The sequence below is a fragment of the Phyllopteryx taeniolatus genome, chromosome 18 (genome assembly GCF_024500385.1).
Source record: "Phyllopteryx taeniolatus isolate TA_2022b chromosome 18, UOR_Ptae_1.2, whole genome shotgun sequence".
Taxonomy (NCBI): domain Eukaryota; kingdom Metazoa; phylum Chordata; class Actinopteri; order Syngnathiformes; family Syngnathidae; genus Phyllopteryx; species Phyllopteryx taeniolatus.
In genome coordinates, this window is record NC_084519.1 from 13309112 (window position 1) to 13323563 (window position 14452).

Consider the following 14452-nt stretch of genomic DNA (forward strand, 5'->3'; position numbering starts at 1 on the left):
AGCGAATCAAAAGCAGCGCTTGGAATTCACCCCTAACCGAGTTTCGCTTTTCGCGCGCGGGTGGCATCCATCTGACGACGATCGCCTTTGGGCAGGATCAACGCCTGTGAGGTCGCGCTGAACTCTTCTTGATTAACAGCATCAGCCAGAGGTCACGTTCCTCAAACGTCCGCCTCCTGTACCTCACGTCGAGTCATGTAAGATTTATCACGCGAGATTGAGTTTTATAATTCATGGTGTCGTCGCCGTGTGTCCCGAGGGCCGACGACCACTCCCCGCAGCCCCAGAGTGAATTGGAGAAAAAATACTTTCAATAATGAGAGATCATAAAATAAATACGTGGCACCGACTCAAAATTGCAAACTGATTTCCCCCACAATGATGAAAAGAGACTAGTACGCTCATTTTTCCATGAATTGTTAAAAGGGACGTGAGGTTGAGATATTTCTGAAGCCAAAGCTCCTTGGAGCATAAGGAGGCGAGATTCAATCAAAGCAACGGCATCACTTTTGCCTGCCCCAGATTACTTCTTCAATTTCAGGCCATTTTCCGTGCCCTACTTTTTTTTTTTTAACCTCTGGTTTGTTCATACTGTCCAATTACGGTCCCTGCGCTCGGCTATCGCGGCCGTCATTCATGTGATTGCAACACCGTTGCTACAGCAACCGGCTCATTTTGTTCCGCACGGACAGGCCGGCAAATGTGTACGATTAATTTGTTTTATCTTTTTCTTTTTTTTTTTTACAGAGGGTCTCAAATGCGGCGGCACTACTCACTGGGCGGCGGGTCTCGACACTCCCCTTCCTCCAAGGTGACGTCATCGATGGCGATGTCGCCCTCGATGCCCGGTCCTCGGATTCCCTCGAGTAGCACCTGGAAAACATTAAGTGTGGTAGTGAAGTCGTTCGTCCAAAAATACAGACATACAGTGGGCAGTCATAAAAGTGATTTAGAAAGGAGAACACAATTTGATATTAGCGTGCCAGCACAGAAGTTAGGCGAGTAAACAATTACACCAGCAGTCATTTGTAATGCAATACAATTGCAAAAGCATACTTCACCACAACTTACCTGAAATGACGCCATCGGATGCACGCTGACTTTGGCCTGCTTCCACCGCTCCCCTTGGTTACCGCTTAGCGACCACACTGGCCCATCTGGGCTGGCTAGGCCCTTTTGCTTCACTAAGGCGTTTAGCGTCCCTGCGGGGGGGGGGAACATTTTTTTTTTTTTTTTTTAAAGAGAAATGAACATCGCGATAAATTATTTTTTTTTATATCACAACACATAACCTTCCGGTTTATTTTTTTTGGGTACACCAAAACCCTTCACGGGTAATGAGTTTAACATTCAATATTGTACCTACCAGAATCACTTTTTTTTCTTTTTTTTTTTTAAATGAACTTGTAAAATAAACTTGAAAAATAGCTATCCATCCATGTTCAATACAGCTTACCATAATAATGCAACTCATTACGGTCGCAGGTGGGCTGGGGCCTATCCCAGCTGACTATTGGCCGAGAGGCGGGGCACATCACGGACTGGTTGTCAGTTGCACAAACAACTATTCACACTCAATTTTACAGAATACCCAGAGAACACCCACACGAGCACGGGAAGAACATGCAAACTCCACACAGGAGGGCTTGAGATAAGATTCCAACCTTGGACCTCTCGGCTGTGAGGCATACTGTATGTGTGAACCACCTGTAAGAATCTTTCGCTTTCAAAAATTGGTTGAGTTTTTGGGCATGTTGAGGCGACAAAAAGGCAATTAGTTTGTTGGAAGAATAACGATAAACATCATTTCAAGCGAGCCCTAATGAGTGTGCAATTGCAAAGGAAAAGAAAAAGAATGTATAAATTGGACCTTTCTCCCTCTTGTGTCACTGCCAGGACAATATATTTAACATAACATGTAAATAGAAAAAAAAAAGAAAACAAATAGAACAAGGCAAGCAGAAGAATGTTTTTCTCATATTTTTAATATGATGTTTTGAGCTGGTAAATAAAAAGTAGATTTATATCACAAACCAATAAAAAACAGATAAACGTGAAATTCAGAGCTGTTAAATCCACAATCGAAGACAATATGGATTATAGGCTCCTTAACGACATTGTAATGTTCTTCAGCACCGGTTACCGACTTTTTAGGGCTTTTTTAACGGAATTTCATTTTCCTCAGATAGTCACCTTTGTCACGCATGCATTTCCAATTCAAACCCTCGCTTCAGGCGACATTCAAAGCCCAGCCGGGAAGGTCAAACTCAAAGTCCTGCCAAGTAATACATTTTTAAACGGGGTCCTCAGTGCTCACATAAATTATTCCCTAGCTCATGAAATTATCACAAAGAGCTTTAAAATAAAATAAAAACTTTTTTTTGCACTGCTGGTGACACATGCCCACCGTCTGAGAACGTTAGCCCCAATTAGCAGAGACCTGCTGACCTCATAGTGCTAGTTACTTAGCTAGCCATAAAGTGCGACAGTCAACCCTCGCCATTGTTTTATAAACTTTTTATTTTTATTTTTTAAATTTATTATTATTTTTTTAATAATGGTCCATAACCCCCAACGCAAAGTGGAAAATCTCCAAATAATGGATGCCTCCTCCTAAAAATGTTCATATTTACCTACAATAAATGTCAAGACCTTTATACTCTAAACTATGATCCCAAAAGCCAATACCGTTTCAAACTCATCTTATGACACTGCCCTTAAAAATAAATGGTGAACAGACAATTTTACCTGAACCGGAAAAAAACACACCGCAAGTGTGAGGACACTCGATGTCACCCTGACGCAACCTGTAAAAATAGGTCCAGGGTCAAGGGATGCTGGGTTTTGCGCATTATAATTTCCATGAAAGAGAAGCATAACACTTTTCGGGAAAGTCTGTACCTAACCAGTGTTATTTCAGTATTCATACTTTTTGCGTGATTTTTGTTTTGTAAATTGGTGTGAGCTTTGGTGTGCGTTTGACCGATCGGTTCATCAGAATTCCTCAATCGAAGGTTAATCAACATGAACAATCAATGGAATTAGGAATGGATCGATGGGGATGACAAAGTGTATTGCACTAATGGAATGCGTATGTGGTGTATGTGATGCTGAACTATAATTGGTATCATTATATTTCTGTATTCGGCTGTCCCTTGCTCAAAGACAAATTCCTCCATAGGGAGAGAAATAAAGGGAAATCTTGAACCTTGAATTCCAACGTAATACATTTCGACACAATCCGTCACTCTCGTGAGAAGATAGCAAAAGCTATACGTGGGTACCGCTATCATCACTGGCTTTCTGAGATGGACTTGTGAAATGTCAGTCAGTCAGTCAGGCGTGCTCAGACACAACCCGGCATGTTTAGAGTTCACGAGATTGTCAGCTACTGAAGTCTGTCGCTTAGGTCGTGAAGTGTATTATTGGAGCAGATTACTGCGAGTCAGACAGGATAAAAAAAATAACACTGGTACATTGTCTGGGTAAGATGCCGGCTGAACCCGTCTCCCCTCAGCGAGACCTCTTGTCTGGCGCCGGGCTTTGATCTGAAACCGCCAATGACGACACAGAGTGCAAGCCGCATCACCCAGCACTAAAAACACACTGATTGCGCGAGCGTTCGTTTGTCTCCGTGAAGTGGAAGGGCGAGCGGCATGACGGCGGAACGTGAGAAGGTTCTACTGTACGTCCTAGGCCTTGTTCTTTCATCGGAGCTATCGCCCCCAGTGGGGGGTGAGCTCCCGTACGCAACTTGACCTGCTGGTTTATATCTCCAGTGTGGGCTGACTTTTCTTTGATTTGGCTTTACATCCTGAGTTTTGTTCAATTTAAAGACCTGTGACACAAACTCTGAAGGAGAAAAGTACACATTACTCTTCTGCACATTTGCGGTTCACTCTTTGCAAATTCAACAATTCATTTTGTGGGGAACTTTTGTGCACTTTCTGGATATACTCTTAGGCGAGGTACCACGCACCTTGCTAACAGAAGGGTTCCTTCTCGGCAGGTGATGAGGTCAGACCTCCACTCTGCGGTTTGCCACAGGCTTAATCCCATCAAGCCACACGGCACGAGCACCACGGGCCAACTTTGATGTGCGCCTGGCTAAATGAAGCGTGACCCTAATCTCAGGTAAGCCGCCCGACAGCTAACAACGGAGGAGTTTCTTTTTGGAGCCTTCGCCACTCGCCTCTCATCAGCAATGTTGCGGCCTGGAGTGCTGCCAAGCCACAAGTTGAGTCAAGCACATGACTCCCAAATAGCATCTAAAAATTTCATAGCGACACAGTTACATGGTACGGACGGGGTCCTCGGTTTATGACGGTCCGGACACAAGCGGTTTTGAGGTTATGAACAGCACGGAATTTACTAGTTTGCGGTGCGGTGTGAGAATACGAGGTCAAGTGGCCAAAAAAAAAAAAAAAAAAAAAAAAAAAAGCACATTCAGTTCCAACTGTACTTTCTGGTTTTATATTTATGGCCAAACAGTGTTTTTCATATAAAACTGTATTTTAACTATGACAATTCGAAGTAACAAACAGCACAAGAAGACGTGCTCATGTTAACGCTCTACTTACTGTTACATTGCTGCTGCTGTTGGAATAGAGCCACCACGCTACGATTTTACAAGGGTTGCTTTCAAAATCCGACTCTGTTCACGAGTTAATCACCGGCGAGGGAAATACAAAGCATACGACGAAGTACTCACACTGCACGCGATAACAACGCAACTTGACTCTTGTCAACTTTCCAAATTTTTCGAGAAGTCGAAGATTTTTTTTTAAGAGATTGCACAACCAAACAGGATGGTTCCTTATTTCCCTCTTTGTGATGTGTGGAGACCAGCCTTGAAATGAGAGATGTGCTTGAAACGAGGCTCATTTAAAAATTGTACGCCCAGGTTTACAGCAATCTAGAAGTGCTATAAGCAATCTATTTCTTCCTTTGCCATTTGTTGCCTTTGCCATGATTTCTTACACCCAGGGCAGATTTATCGAAGGATTTTCTACGGGATACTACGATCCTGCAGGGCCAAATGAGATCTTACCCAACTATTCTTGTGTGCTTGCAGATGCTTGCTTATTGTCTTCCACCCAAGCCCTGTTGTATTTTGCGCTTAAAACCCTTGACAATCCTCCGTCATGTTTCACTGTTCATACCTTTGATGCGTCTAAGCCCTCCACTACCACATTATGGATCCTCCACCATGCTTAACTGTAGGTAAGCTCAATTTCCTTGCTGAATACAAAGCTGGAGCAAAAAAAAAAAAAAAAAAAAAAAAGAAAGATGGTCTGGTTTGGTCCACGTTCTCTTTGGTAAAGATCAGTCATGAAGTTGAGTCCTCATCTTTCATAGATGCCAATAATGGCAGCCAGAACTGTACACGTGCACACTCACTATTTAAACCATTTGTCCCGAGCGCTCACGCAAACCTATCATGCCAGGCTTAGGGGTGAACTTCTCTCCCGACCTGAGAAGCGGAGTACTAAATGGATCGTGGCTGCAAAAGATCTGAGCCTGGTTTCACGTCCTTGACATTTAGCTCATTCATCATAACACAGCGCAAGACCGGGCATGGGCTTTGCCACAGACGAACGGGGCGGGCAGGCGAGCGAGAATCTGGCTGGTGATCAATTTGAGCAAATTGGAAATGTCACGGCCTATTCAACCTCGGCAGGAGGCCCGGAGGAGCTCTCATCTCGCCGCCTTCTCTTTTTACCAGCTCCCCCTTTTATCCCCACCAGATGTTCACGCTGGACCCTTGACCGCCATACTTACACTTTATCCTTACTCCTAAGGTCAGCTGGACAATTTAAAAATTCTAATTCCCAACATTCACAGCACCATGGATGCTGTGACCTGATCATAGTGACAGGAGTTCAGTGGTTAAACATCTGCAGCCAGTCCACACGTATACTGATATTTTTAAAGACGTGTTGCTACTGAACTTCTCGGAGTTGTCTAATTCTGGCAATTCCTCATTAATACCACATCCGAGGGTAGAATTTTCAAAAAGCTCCCAAAACATTTGTGTGAACGAAAGAGTAAAATACACACACAAAAATTTAATTACAAATATTTCTGCCAATGCAGGACCAACTGTGAATCTCTTCAGGGAACGACCTTTATCACACACAAGATGGTTGGTCCAGCAATTTAGTCACGGCCGTCTATTATTAGACAAAGTCTTGAAGACAGGTTCTAGAAAAGTGTGTTTTGAGTGTGGTCAAGCCCGCAGAAATGGTCATTTATTGGGCCGAAAAATACAAATGACAGAAATGAAGCAATTCTACAAATGAATGCATGGGAATAAAACAAATCTGTGTTTTCAGAAATATTCAGTGGAAGGACCTCCTAAAGCGCCAACTCTGATTTGTGTGCATTTGTATTATTCATGCCAGTGGAACTGGAAGAGAGCTGGATGAGGAACTAAGGAGAGGAGTCAGCCAAGTGGCTTGTATGTGGAGCAGAAGGTTGGGGGAAGCCAAGCAGGTGGAGGACGGCGATGGCAGCGATGCCGCTCGCGTCTCTCTAGAATACCGAGCTAAATGCTGCCAAATGCTTGCTGCCAGCGTCTAATCGAGGGAGAGGAGCGGAGCGCAGACGTCAGCTCAGCAGTGGCGTTCAGTCACGACAGTGTTCCCCTGCTATATGGCATATTTTTTCCCAGAAGTGATCATTTTTAATGTGTTTTTACAATATACAGTACTTACTGCCCGTGCAAGTGGGAAAGAAGAGCCACAGTCGCACAACTCAGGCAAGACCTGCTGTTTGCCACAGCTCACATCCAGACACTCACACGCAGACACGCCAACACCACACGTCACGCCATCAGGACCCGTCGCTTAAAGGCATATTAGTGTACACAGACACTACAATACAAACTGTATTTTCGAAACGTTTCATGCTTGAAAATTGCTTTTTTTGTGTGTGTTCAAAGGCGGCACGGTGGCCGACTGGTTAGAGCGTCAGCCTCACAGTTCTGAGGTGCGGGGTTCAATCCCCGTCCCCGCCTGTGTGGAGTTTGCATGTTCTCCCCGTGCCTGCGTGGGTTTTCTCCGGGCACTCCGGTTTCCTCCCACATCCCAAAAACATGCATTAATTGGAGACTCTAAATTGCCCGTAGGCATGACTGTGAGTGCGAATGGTTGTTTGTTTCGATGTGCCCTGCGATTGGCTGGCAACCAGTTCAGGGTGTACCCCGCCTCCTGCCCGATGACAGCTGGGATAGGCTCCAGCATGCCCGCGACCCTAGTGAGGAGAAGCGGCTCAGAAAATGGATGGATGGATGTGTGTGTTCAAACACATCTACGACATGTTTAAAAAGCTCGTTTCACCTATTGCGAGTTGGTCTGAAACGTATCCCCTTCGACAGACAGGGGTTCGCGGTACCCATGCACGAGTGATACCCACGGCGAGTCATTCCCATTTTTTTTTTGGAACAGTTTTTAAACCAGACGCCTTCCCTGATACAACCAACGCATTACTTAAAATCCAGCCTGTACAGTTAATAAAGGTTTTATTTCCAGCAGGAATAATTTAAGTAGAACAGCGAGTTAACCTTTTACGAGTTGAATGTTCCCAGCTCTGCAACTTCCCTCGGAGACCGGTTTGCACATAAAATGGCTTCAAAATGATCTGACAAGACTTCATTTTCTGGTTTGTTAAGCTCATAAATGTCAGAGGTGATGGTCCGTAACTTGGCGGCACAAACAGGCAAAAAAAAAAAAGAAGTGGTGGTCCCGTGGGTTGATAAAAACACCTGGTGGCTCTGGCACCAACGAAGAAAGGCCAAGCCAAAAGCGCGGCGCAGGCAGCGCTGAACTGGGACTGGGTTGTCTCCTTCCCCCCGTTGAACCACCACAGGACGCATAATGCATGATTACACCTGTAATCTCCACAAAGCTGCGAGCGGTTATGAGAGGTGTTCACTGGCTTAAACCGGCTGCAATCCTTGTCCCGCCATTGTACTTGCATCCCGGCGAGTTCGTGCCCTAGGCTCTGGGGAGGTTTTACATTTTTATTGGTTTGTATAAAATACACCGTAAAGCGACTACATCAGGAGGGAGGACGCTCGCATAGACACGAAAGGGAACACGCAAGCGCTAAGACCCACGGGCCGAAAAGTCAAATCCTTAAAGGAGCAACTGCATATATTGTGTGCATAACCCTGCATTTGAGACATTAACAGTTGGAGATAACCTAGTGTATTACTATTTTGCCAAAGATTCTGCAATAACCCATGTATTAGACTAAAAACATTAATTATTCAAGATGACATGATCACAATATCTGAAGAAAGGAACACTTAAAGCATTACAATAGAACAGAATGCATTTTATTTTCTATTATCCAAACAGCAGTCTGATGAAATGCTGATTTCCAGTTCATTCATCTTCAATATTTTGCAGAAATAAGTGCAAGTATCTCACAATTTTTTTAAAAAATTGTTATCCGAAAGAAAAATAAATGTTTGTATATTGTCGCAAGGTGTGGACATACACTACTCACAAAAACGTATGATATTTGGCTTTTATACCACCATAACCCTAACCTTCGCTTGACTCTTGGCTCTGCGTCAATGCAAAGTGACTGACTGGTGAGCCGTATATTAAAAAGCTTAAAAACGCTGTCCAGTTACACCGCAGGCCTACCAGTCGGTCGTGAGGAACAGCTGTTATCCAGTAGCGGTACCACGCGTCTGTCTATAACCTACCTGCAGCTCCAAACTGAACTCGCCACTATATCAGAGTTGTTCCATATAGCGCAGTGTTTGCGGTCGGCTGATTGGGCCCCCGGTGGGGTAAGCTGAAGTGGCTGACAAAAAGCCGGAAGAGCTCTCCCTCGATAGCTTTGCCACCTTCAAATGGTTGAAAGGTTGTGTTGCAAAGAGGAGGAGATACACAGTAAAATATCTTTAGCCGGAACAACCTGACAGCCGCTCAAAAATCCTCTCAGCGGTCGCCTTGAGTGCGTCGCAAAGCGATGAGAAAAACGCCCTCGCCTCCACGAAGGCAGGCGTCCATTTTTCCTCGTCTTTCATCGCATAAACAAACAACCGCTCCATCACGACTAAGACAAGCATACGCGCACACGCTATTGTGTGAGATGCGCAGGTGGCAGGCTAGCTTCGGGTTCAAGAGCACACATCCGTCAATTCACCCCAAGGCCGACGTGACGTCTCGCACATGGTAAATAACCTTCACTGTGGCGCTTTCTCATTAATTGTGTTTCTATACAGCTGAATAGTAATGATATTTAATGTGCGAGGAGCGATGATCCCCATTATTCCATACAATAGGCCAGTATGGGATGCCTATGAATTTCTATAGGGGAGGACATTCAACAAGACCTTTATTAACCTTTGTTGTTGCTTTTTCGGAATTTTGCATCGTCCGTCCGTCTAGTACAGATATTCACAACTGGTTGGTCAGGACTCAAAAGTGTGGCACAGATGCATTATGGGTAGGTCACAGACGGGTAGTGAAAATTATAGGGGGTGTTCGGTTTACAACAGTACCAACATACATTTCTAATCAAATCATCTGCAAGTCATTTATTTTTTAGGGATAATGTAAAATGAGTTTGAAATTATATTTAAGAGTGATGGGATCATAGCGTGTGGAATATTTAAGGTCTAAGGCGATTATAAGCATTTTGGGGGGCCTCTGTTACTTGCATTTTTTGGTTGTGGTGGTGTACTTACAGTACATGTTTTCAAAGGCTGTTTTTTTAACCAAGCGTTTTTTTAAATTGTTGTGAACGTCTATAAAAATTGCTCGTGACTTAGCTACTGTAGGAAAATGCAGTTGAGAAGCAATTTTTGTGGCATCGGACAAAATCTGTAGGAGTCGAAGGACCCAAAAATGGCCGTTTAAAACAAAAATGTCAGACTTCTTGTGTCTTTTCGGGCGTGGCTTCTTGAGACTATTTTGATGGGTCTACTAGATTAGATCTCTCTCTCTCTCTAAATATACATATATATATATAGATAGATCTACTAGACATGCCCACCAAATCTCGTAATTACGTGAAACTGGCTTCAGGGTCTGATGACAACAAATTAATTGGGAAGCTACCCAGCCAATTTTTGGCACTGAATGACAAAATCTATTTTTTCCCCTTGCAATTAAGCACCACCCATCTGTCTACTATACATGGTTGGGATTTGGTCGCAATAGGATAAAATCTCAAGGACGTGTTTGTTTTTGAAGGACACGTGGAAATGGCCAACATGAAACCGAAAATGTTCCTGCTCCATGTGTCTTTTCTGGCATGGCTTCTTAAGATTTTTTTGTTGTGAGTCTACTCATGAAATTCCATGTGATTACTGCATGTATCTTACCTATGTGTTTCCCATACATGTGGTAGAAGAAGCCGAAGCAGTAGGCCGGCGGGTTGGCGATGCCGTAGGGGTTCTTCGGGGCGATGTTGAAAAACGGACTGACGAGTCGCGCCTGATCCCCTTCCTTCCGTGGCCTCGACGTTTCGATGTACATGTAGAAACCTTCAAGCAACAAAAAACAAACCATTTGGAATTTGACCCGAATTCTGTTTTTGGGGAAAACACATACGTTCCAGACATTGCCACCAAAAGCTGAACACTAACCCAAACCCTGAAGTGTAACTCTTAACTTGTTAACTCTAACTCACAATTCCTAACCCTATCCCAAACTTAGCCCCTAACTCTAGTGTCTATTTACTATCAAAGGAATCGATTGTTAAAAACATTCAACTACGGCTTCAACTAACAATTATTTTAAAAATGGATTATTCTGTTGTTTATTTTTAACAATGAAAAAAAATGATGAATCAGTTTAAAAAAAAACACAAAAAAAAAACCCAATAAAACTTCCACCCCTTTATTCAAAATCAGGAAATCATTCCAAATTGACAGTGCAGAAAATGCACAAACAAAATGATTATGATTTAGTTACTGGTTTTGTCTGTAACGTGAGAAAATAGGGCAAAAATGATAATTGTTTTCCAATATGAAGGATGTTTGCAAATGTCTTATTTTGATGAAATAAAGATAATCAGCCTGCTCTCTTATTAATTATTGATATTTACTGTTGAGAGGCTGAAATTCTGAAATTGAATATAAACAATGTCTCTAAACAATTAATAGATTGTCAAAAATCCTTAGATTAATTTGATAATTGATGAGTGGATTAATCAATTAATCGTTGCACCGCTACATTCCACTTTCCGATTTTCTGATAAATCACCATGATTTCTTATTTGACCTTGACATGGATGCCTCAGTGGCTTGTAAAAAAGAGAAAGGTTGCCATGGTGACTATATAAACCTACTTTAGTGCTGCTTCACATTCAGTAAACTACACTCTTCAAGACAAATATTTCTCTTATCTCTTCTTTAACGGGAGCCTTTGTTAGCAAGGTTTAAGAGTTTGCTGCCGTTATCGGTCACAGGCAACAAATACAACGGAAAGGTGAGGCTACCAAGCAGCCCCCCCCCCCAACAGCCAAAAAGCTAACGGAATATCTCCCTGGGCCGAATCTCAGATAATTATTCTCAAAGAGGAACAGGGGCCAGTAATGAAATGCTGGACATTTGGAGACCATTACGTGATTAGGGCTGATGCATTATTTACTGCTTCAGCTGCTGCTCCTGCTGCTGGAGTTCCACAGAGTTTCAAAATTGCCATCACAGATAAGCTCATATCCTCCATTCTGGTTATCCTCTATTCATCTCGCCTATTGAATACCTGATAATGAACACGCCGCATGCTAAACACCAGGCATGGTAGCCACGGTAACCACAGCGAGGGAAGCGTGCAAGCTGTTTTGATTGTTTTGCGTCGAGCAAATTGGTAGAGGCATCCATTATGCAGCCTCATACTTTCAATAATTCAAACTTGTATTCTTGCTTTTTTTTCTAAATTGTGGCACTTTTAGGGGCATGTTTGAAAAAAGCCTTTACATGAATCATGTCCGATGTTGCTCATTTTATATCTTGCCAGGTGCAAATGTATGCATTTATGCATGGAGTGAGAATCTGTGAGTGTTTTAATTACTATATACATTACTGATGGGTTTCATTGCATACTATACTTATGTGTTACATAGTATTTTTTAAGGTATTCGAGTGATTAGCTTTTTTTAAGTGTATGCCAGTTTGTTATGTTACATTGACCTTGGAGTGAATATTTCAAACACAGTTGATCTCAATGTAGTTTCAAAATCCGAAGAAAGTTGGCCACTTGGGGTAGCAGCGGTGGCACTCACCCTGCTTGGAGCCGGCGCGGTCGCCACTGGGCCCCGTGTTGGGCGTGTACTTGGTGTCGCGCGTGGCGGCGCTGTGCCGCGTCCAATCAAAGTCGTCGTTCTTGTCCTGGGTGAACATGCAGATGGGCTCCTCCTCGAAGCTGCAGTGGAACTCTCCTGGCCAGAGTTATAAACGTACAGTCACTGTGTGTGTGCGCAAACTGTATATTCATGAGACCTGCGGCCAGTGTGTGCGTATTCGTGTGCGTGCTGATCTACAACAGCAAAGTCCTAATTACGCCACACCATGTAACGAACAGATTTCTAAATTAAGACATGAACTTCCGCTGACTGCAACATTGGCGAGCTCACGTGGCGGGTTTCCTTGTCAAAGAAGCGCTCACAATGGAGGGATTTGCTGCTGCGGCTTTTTTTGTTGCACCACAAATATGCCACATTAGCTTGTACACTATGTGTGTCTGTGTGAGTGTACGACTGCAGAAAAATCATGATGGAGTGTGTGTACGCCATAAAAAGCACACAGCCACAGATTCGATTAACGTAAATGCAGTTCTTGTTTAAAACGTTAAAATATTAGGGGTGTAAGGGTATGGCATTAATCGCAGTTCCACATTTTAGTTTTAAAGACCCTGTAATATAAATGCAAAGATCTGTTTCTAAATACATTGTACATGTTTGAAGATACATCCTGAAAATGTATGCAAAAACTCACAACTATGTAGTATTCAATTGTGGAGATTTAATGTTGCTGTTTGTCACCATTTCAGTTTCCCAGATTTTTTGGGGGGGCCAAAACGGTAAACGATGACACACTTCTGCATACGGCAGAAGTTTCCCCTCCCCTACTATATAAGAACTTGAGCGCTTTTGTTGGCATCAACGTTTATCAGGGGGAATTCTGATGTGTAGTTAGCTAACTACTGTGCAAACTGCGTACAGCCTGAAAATACAACTTCAATCCGAAAAGTCCGCTTTAGAGCGCCTCATTGTCAGCCTTGAGTGTGCGCACATCACACAGGAAAAATAGTGGGAGGGGAAAACTAAATTTTCACTTATACAGCACTTCTCACAGAGTGCTTATCGTGGTTAAACTACAATATTGAGCTACTACAAGAAAAAAAACAGAGCAATCAAGTCTTACTGGAAATGTTACGGGATTGGAGGTGTTGGTTAAAGCTGTCCTGCCCTATTAAAAATACACGCACCAGTTTTCATTTCTAATCCCATACTTTATCTTGCAACTATATATCTTAATGTTGTTCATACACATAGGTTAAACTTAGAAGCTGTGGAGAAGATGCAAGTCGCATGTAGGGGAACAAAGAGAAAATGCTCAAGAGTTGATGGAAAGCGTATGTAGAAGAAGTAGCCCACGAGGCGCAACCGAGGAAGGGGCACAGTCAGAACCCGCGCTTAATCTGCACAAAGGTAAACGTCTAACCGGCGGTTTCCTCAAAAGCACCAGCGTTCAGCATGCTGGGCGGCTCGTTCTGATAAATATTCATTGATTTATTAAAACTTAGCTCTCGGCCGTTTGCTGAGTCGCGACCTTAAGCAAAGCGGCGTGGGCAGCCGCTCGTCAGGTGCGTTCCGTGGGTGCGCCGAGGAAGAGGAAGCTGAAAGTGGCTGAGCGCTTGATCGGGAGGACGCGGCAAACTCTCACCCGCTCTCACCCGCTCGTGGGCACATCGATTTTCAAAATGAAGGTCTCGCTCCAGAAGTGATGTTTCCTTTTTTTGGATTGGAGAGTGACGTAACATCATCCATTCATATTTTCTCTGGCAGTGTTTCCTAACCTTTATTGAGCTCAGGCACATATTGTTAGGCTAACTGCATACCTGTTATTGCCCATTTCATGTTTAACTTACCGTCACGATGTCAATTAAAAAATACAGTGTTTGCTAAAAATTATGTTTTTTCTTTATACGTGTGTAGATTGTCATGTCATGTCCAGGTCATGCTAATCCGGAAAGGCTGAATCGTGGCAATTGGACTCCTCTACCTTGTTGAATTTGTTGCATTTTTTTCTTGTTTCTCGAAAACAAAAAAATGAGTAAACAAGATTTTACCCTATTAAAATCTCATGGTACACTACCGAACAAAAATGTCACAAAAAGTATATGCACTGGTCCCTAGCGTATTCGCAAATTTGCCAATTCTTGGAAATTTTTTGGGGGGAACCTATCCTTCCTTATTTGTT

At 43.2% G+C, this 14452-nt stretch overlaps 1 protein-coding gene across 2 annotated transcripts in view; it reads right to left on the minus strand.

Moving 5' to 3' along the window:
- The window catches only part of LOC133468185 (MAM domain-containing glycosylphosphatidylinositol anchor protein 2-like), a 159267-nt gene that overhangs the window by 7457 nt on the left and 137358 nt on the right, over positions 1-14452 (minus strand). For both annotated transcript variants that reach the window (XM_061753764.1, XM_061753763.1), the window contains exons 15-18: positions 12253-12408; positions 10349-10510; positions 1072-1202; positions 777-873 (exon numbers count right to left, since the gene is read on the minus strand). In XM_061753764.1, the coding sequence (XP_061609748.1) occupies positions 777-873; positions 1072-1202; positions 10349-10510; positions 12253-12408 (546 nt within the window). The remainder of the gene's footprint in view (positions 1-776; positions 874-1071; positions 1203-10348; positions 10511-12252; positions 12409-14452) is intronic.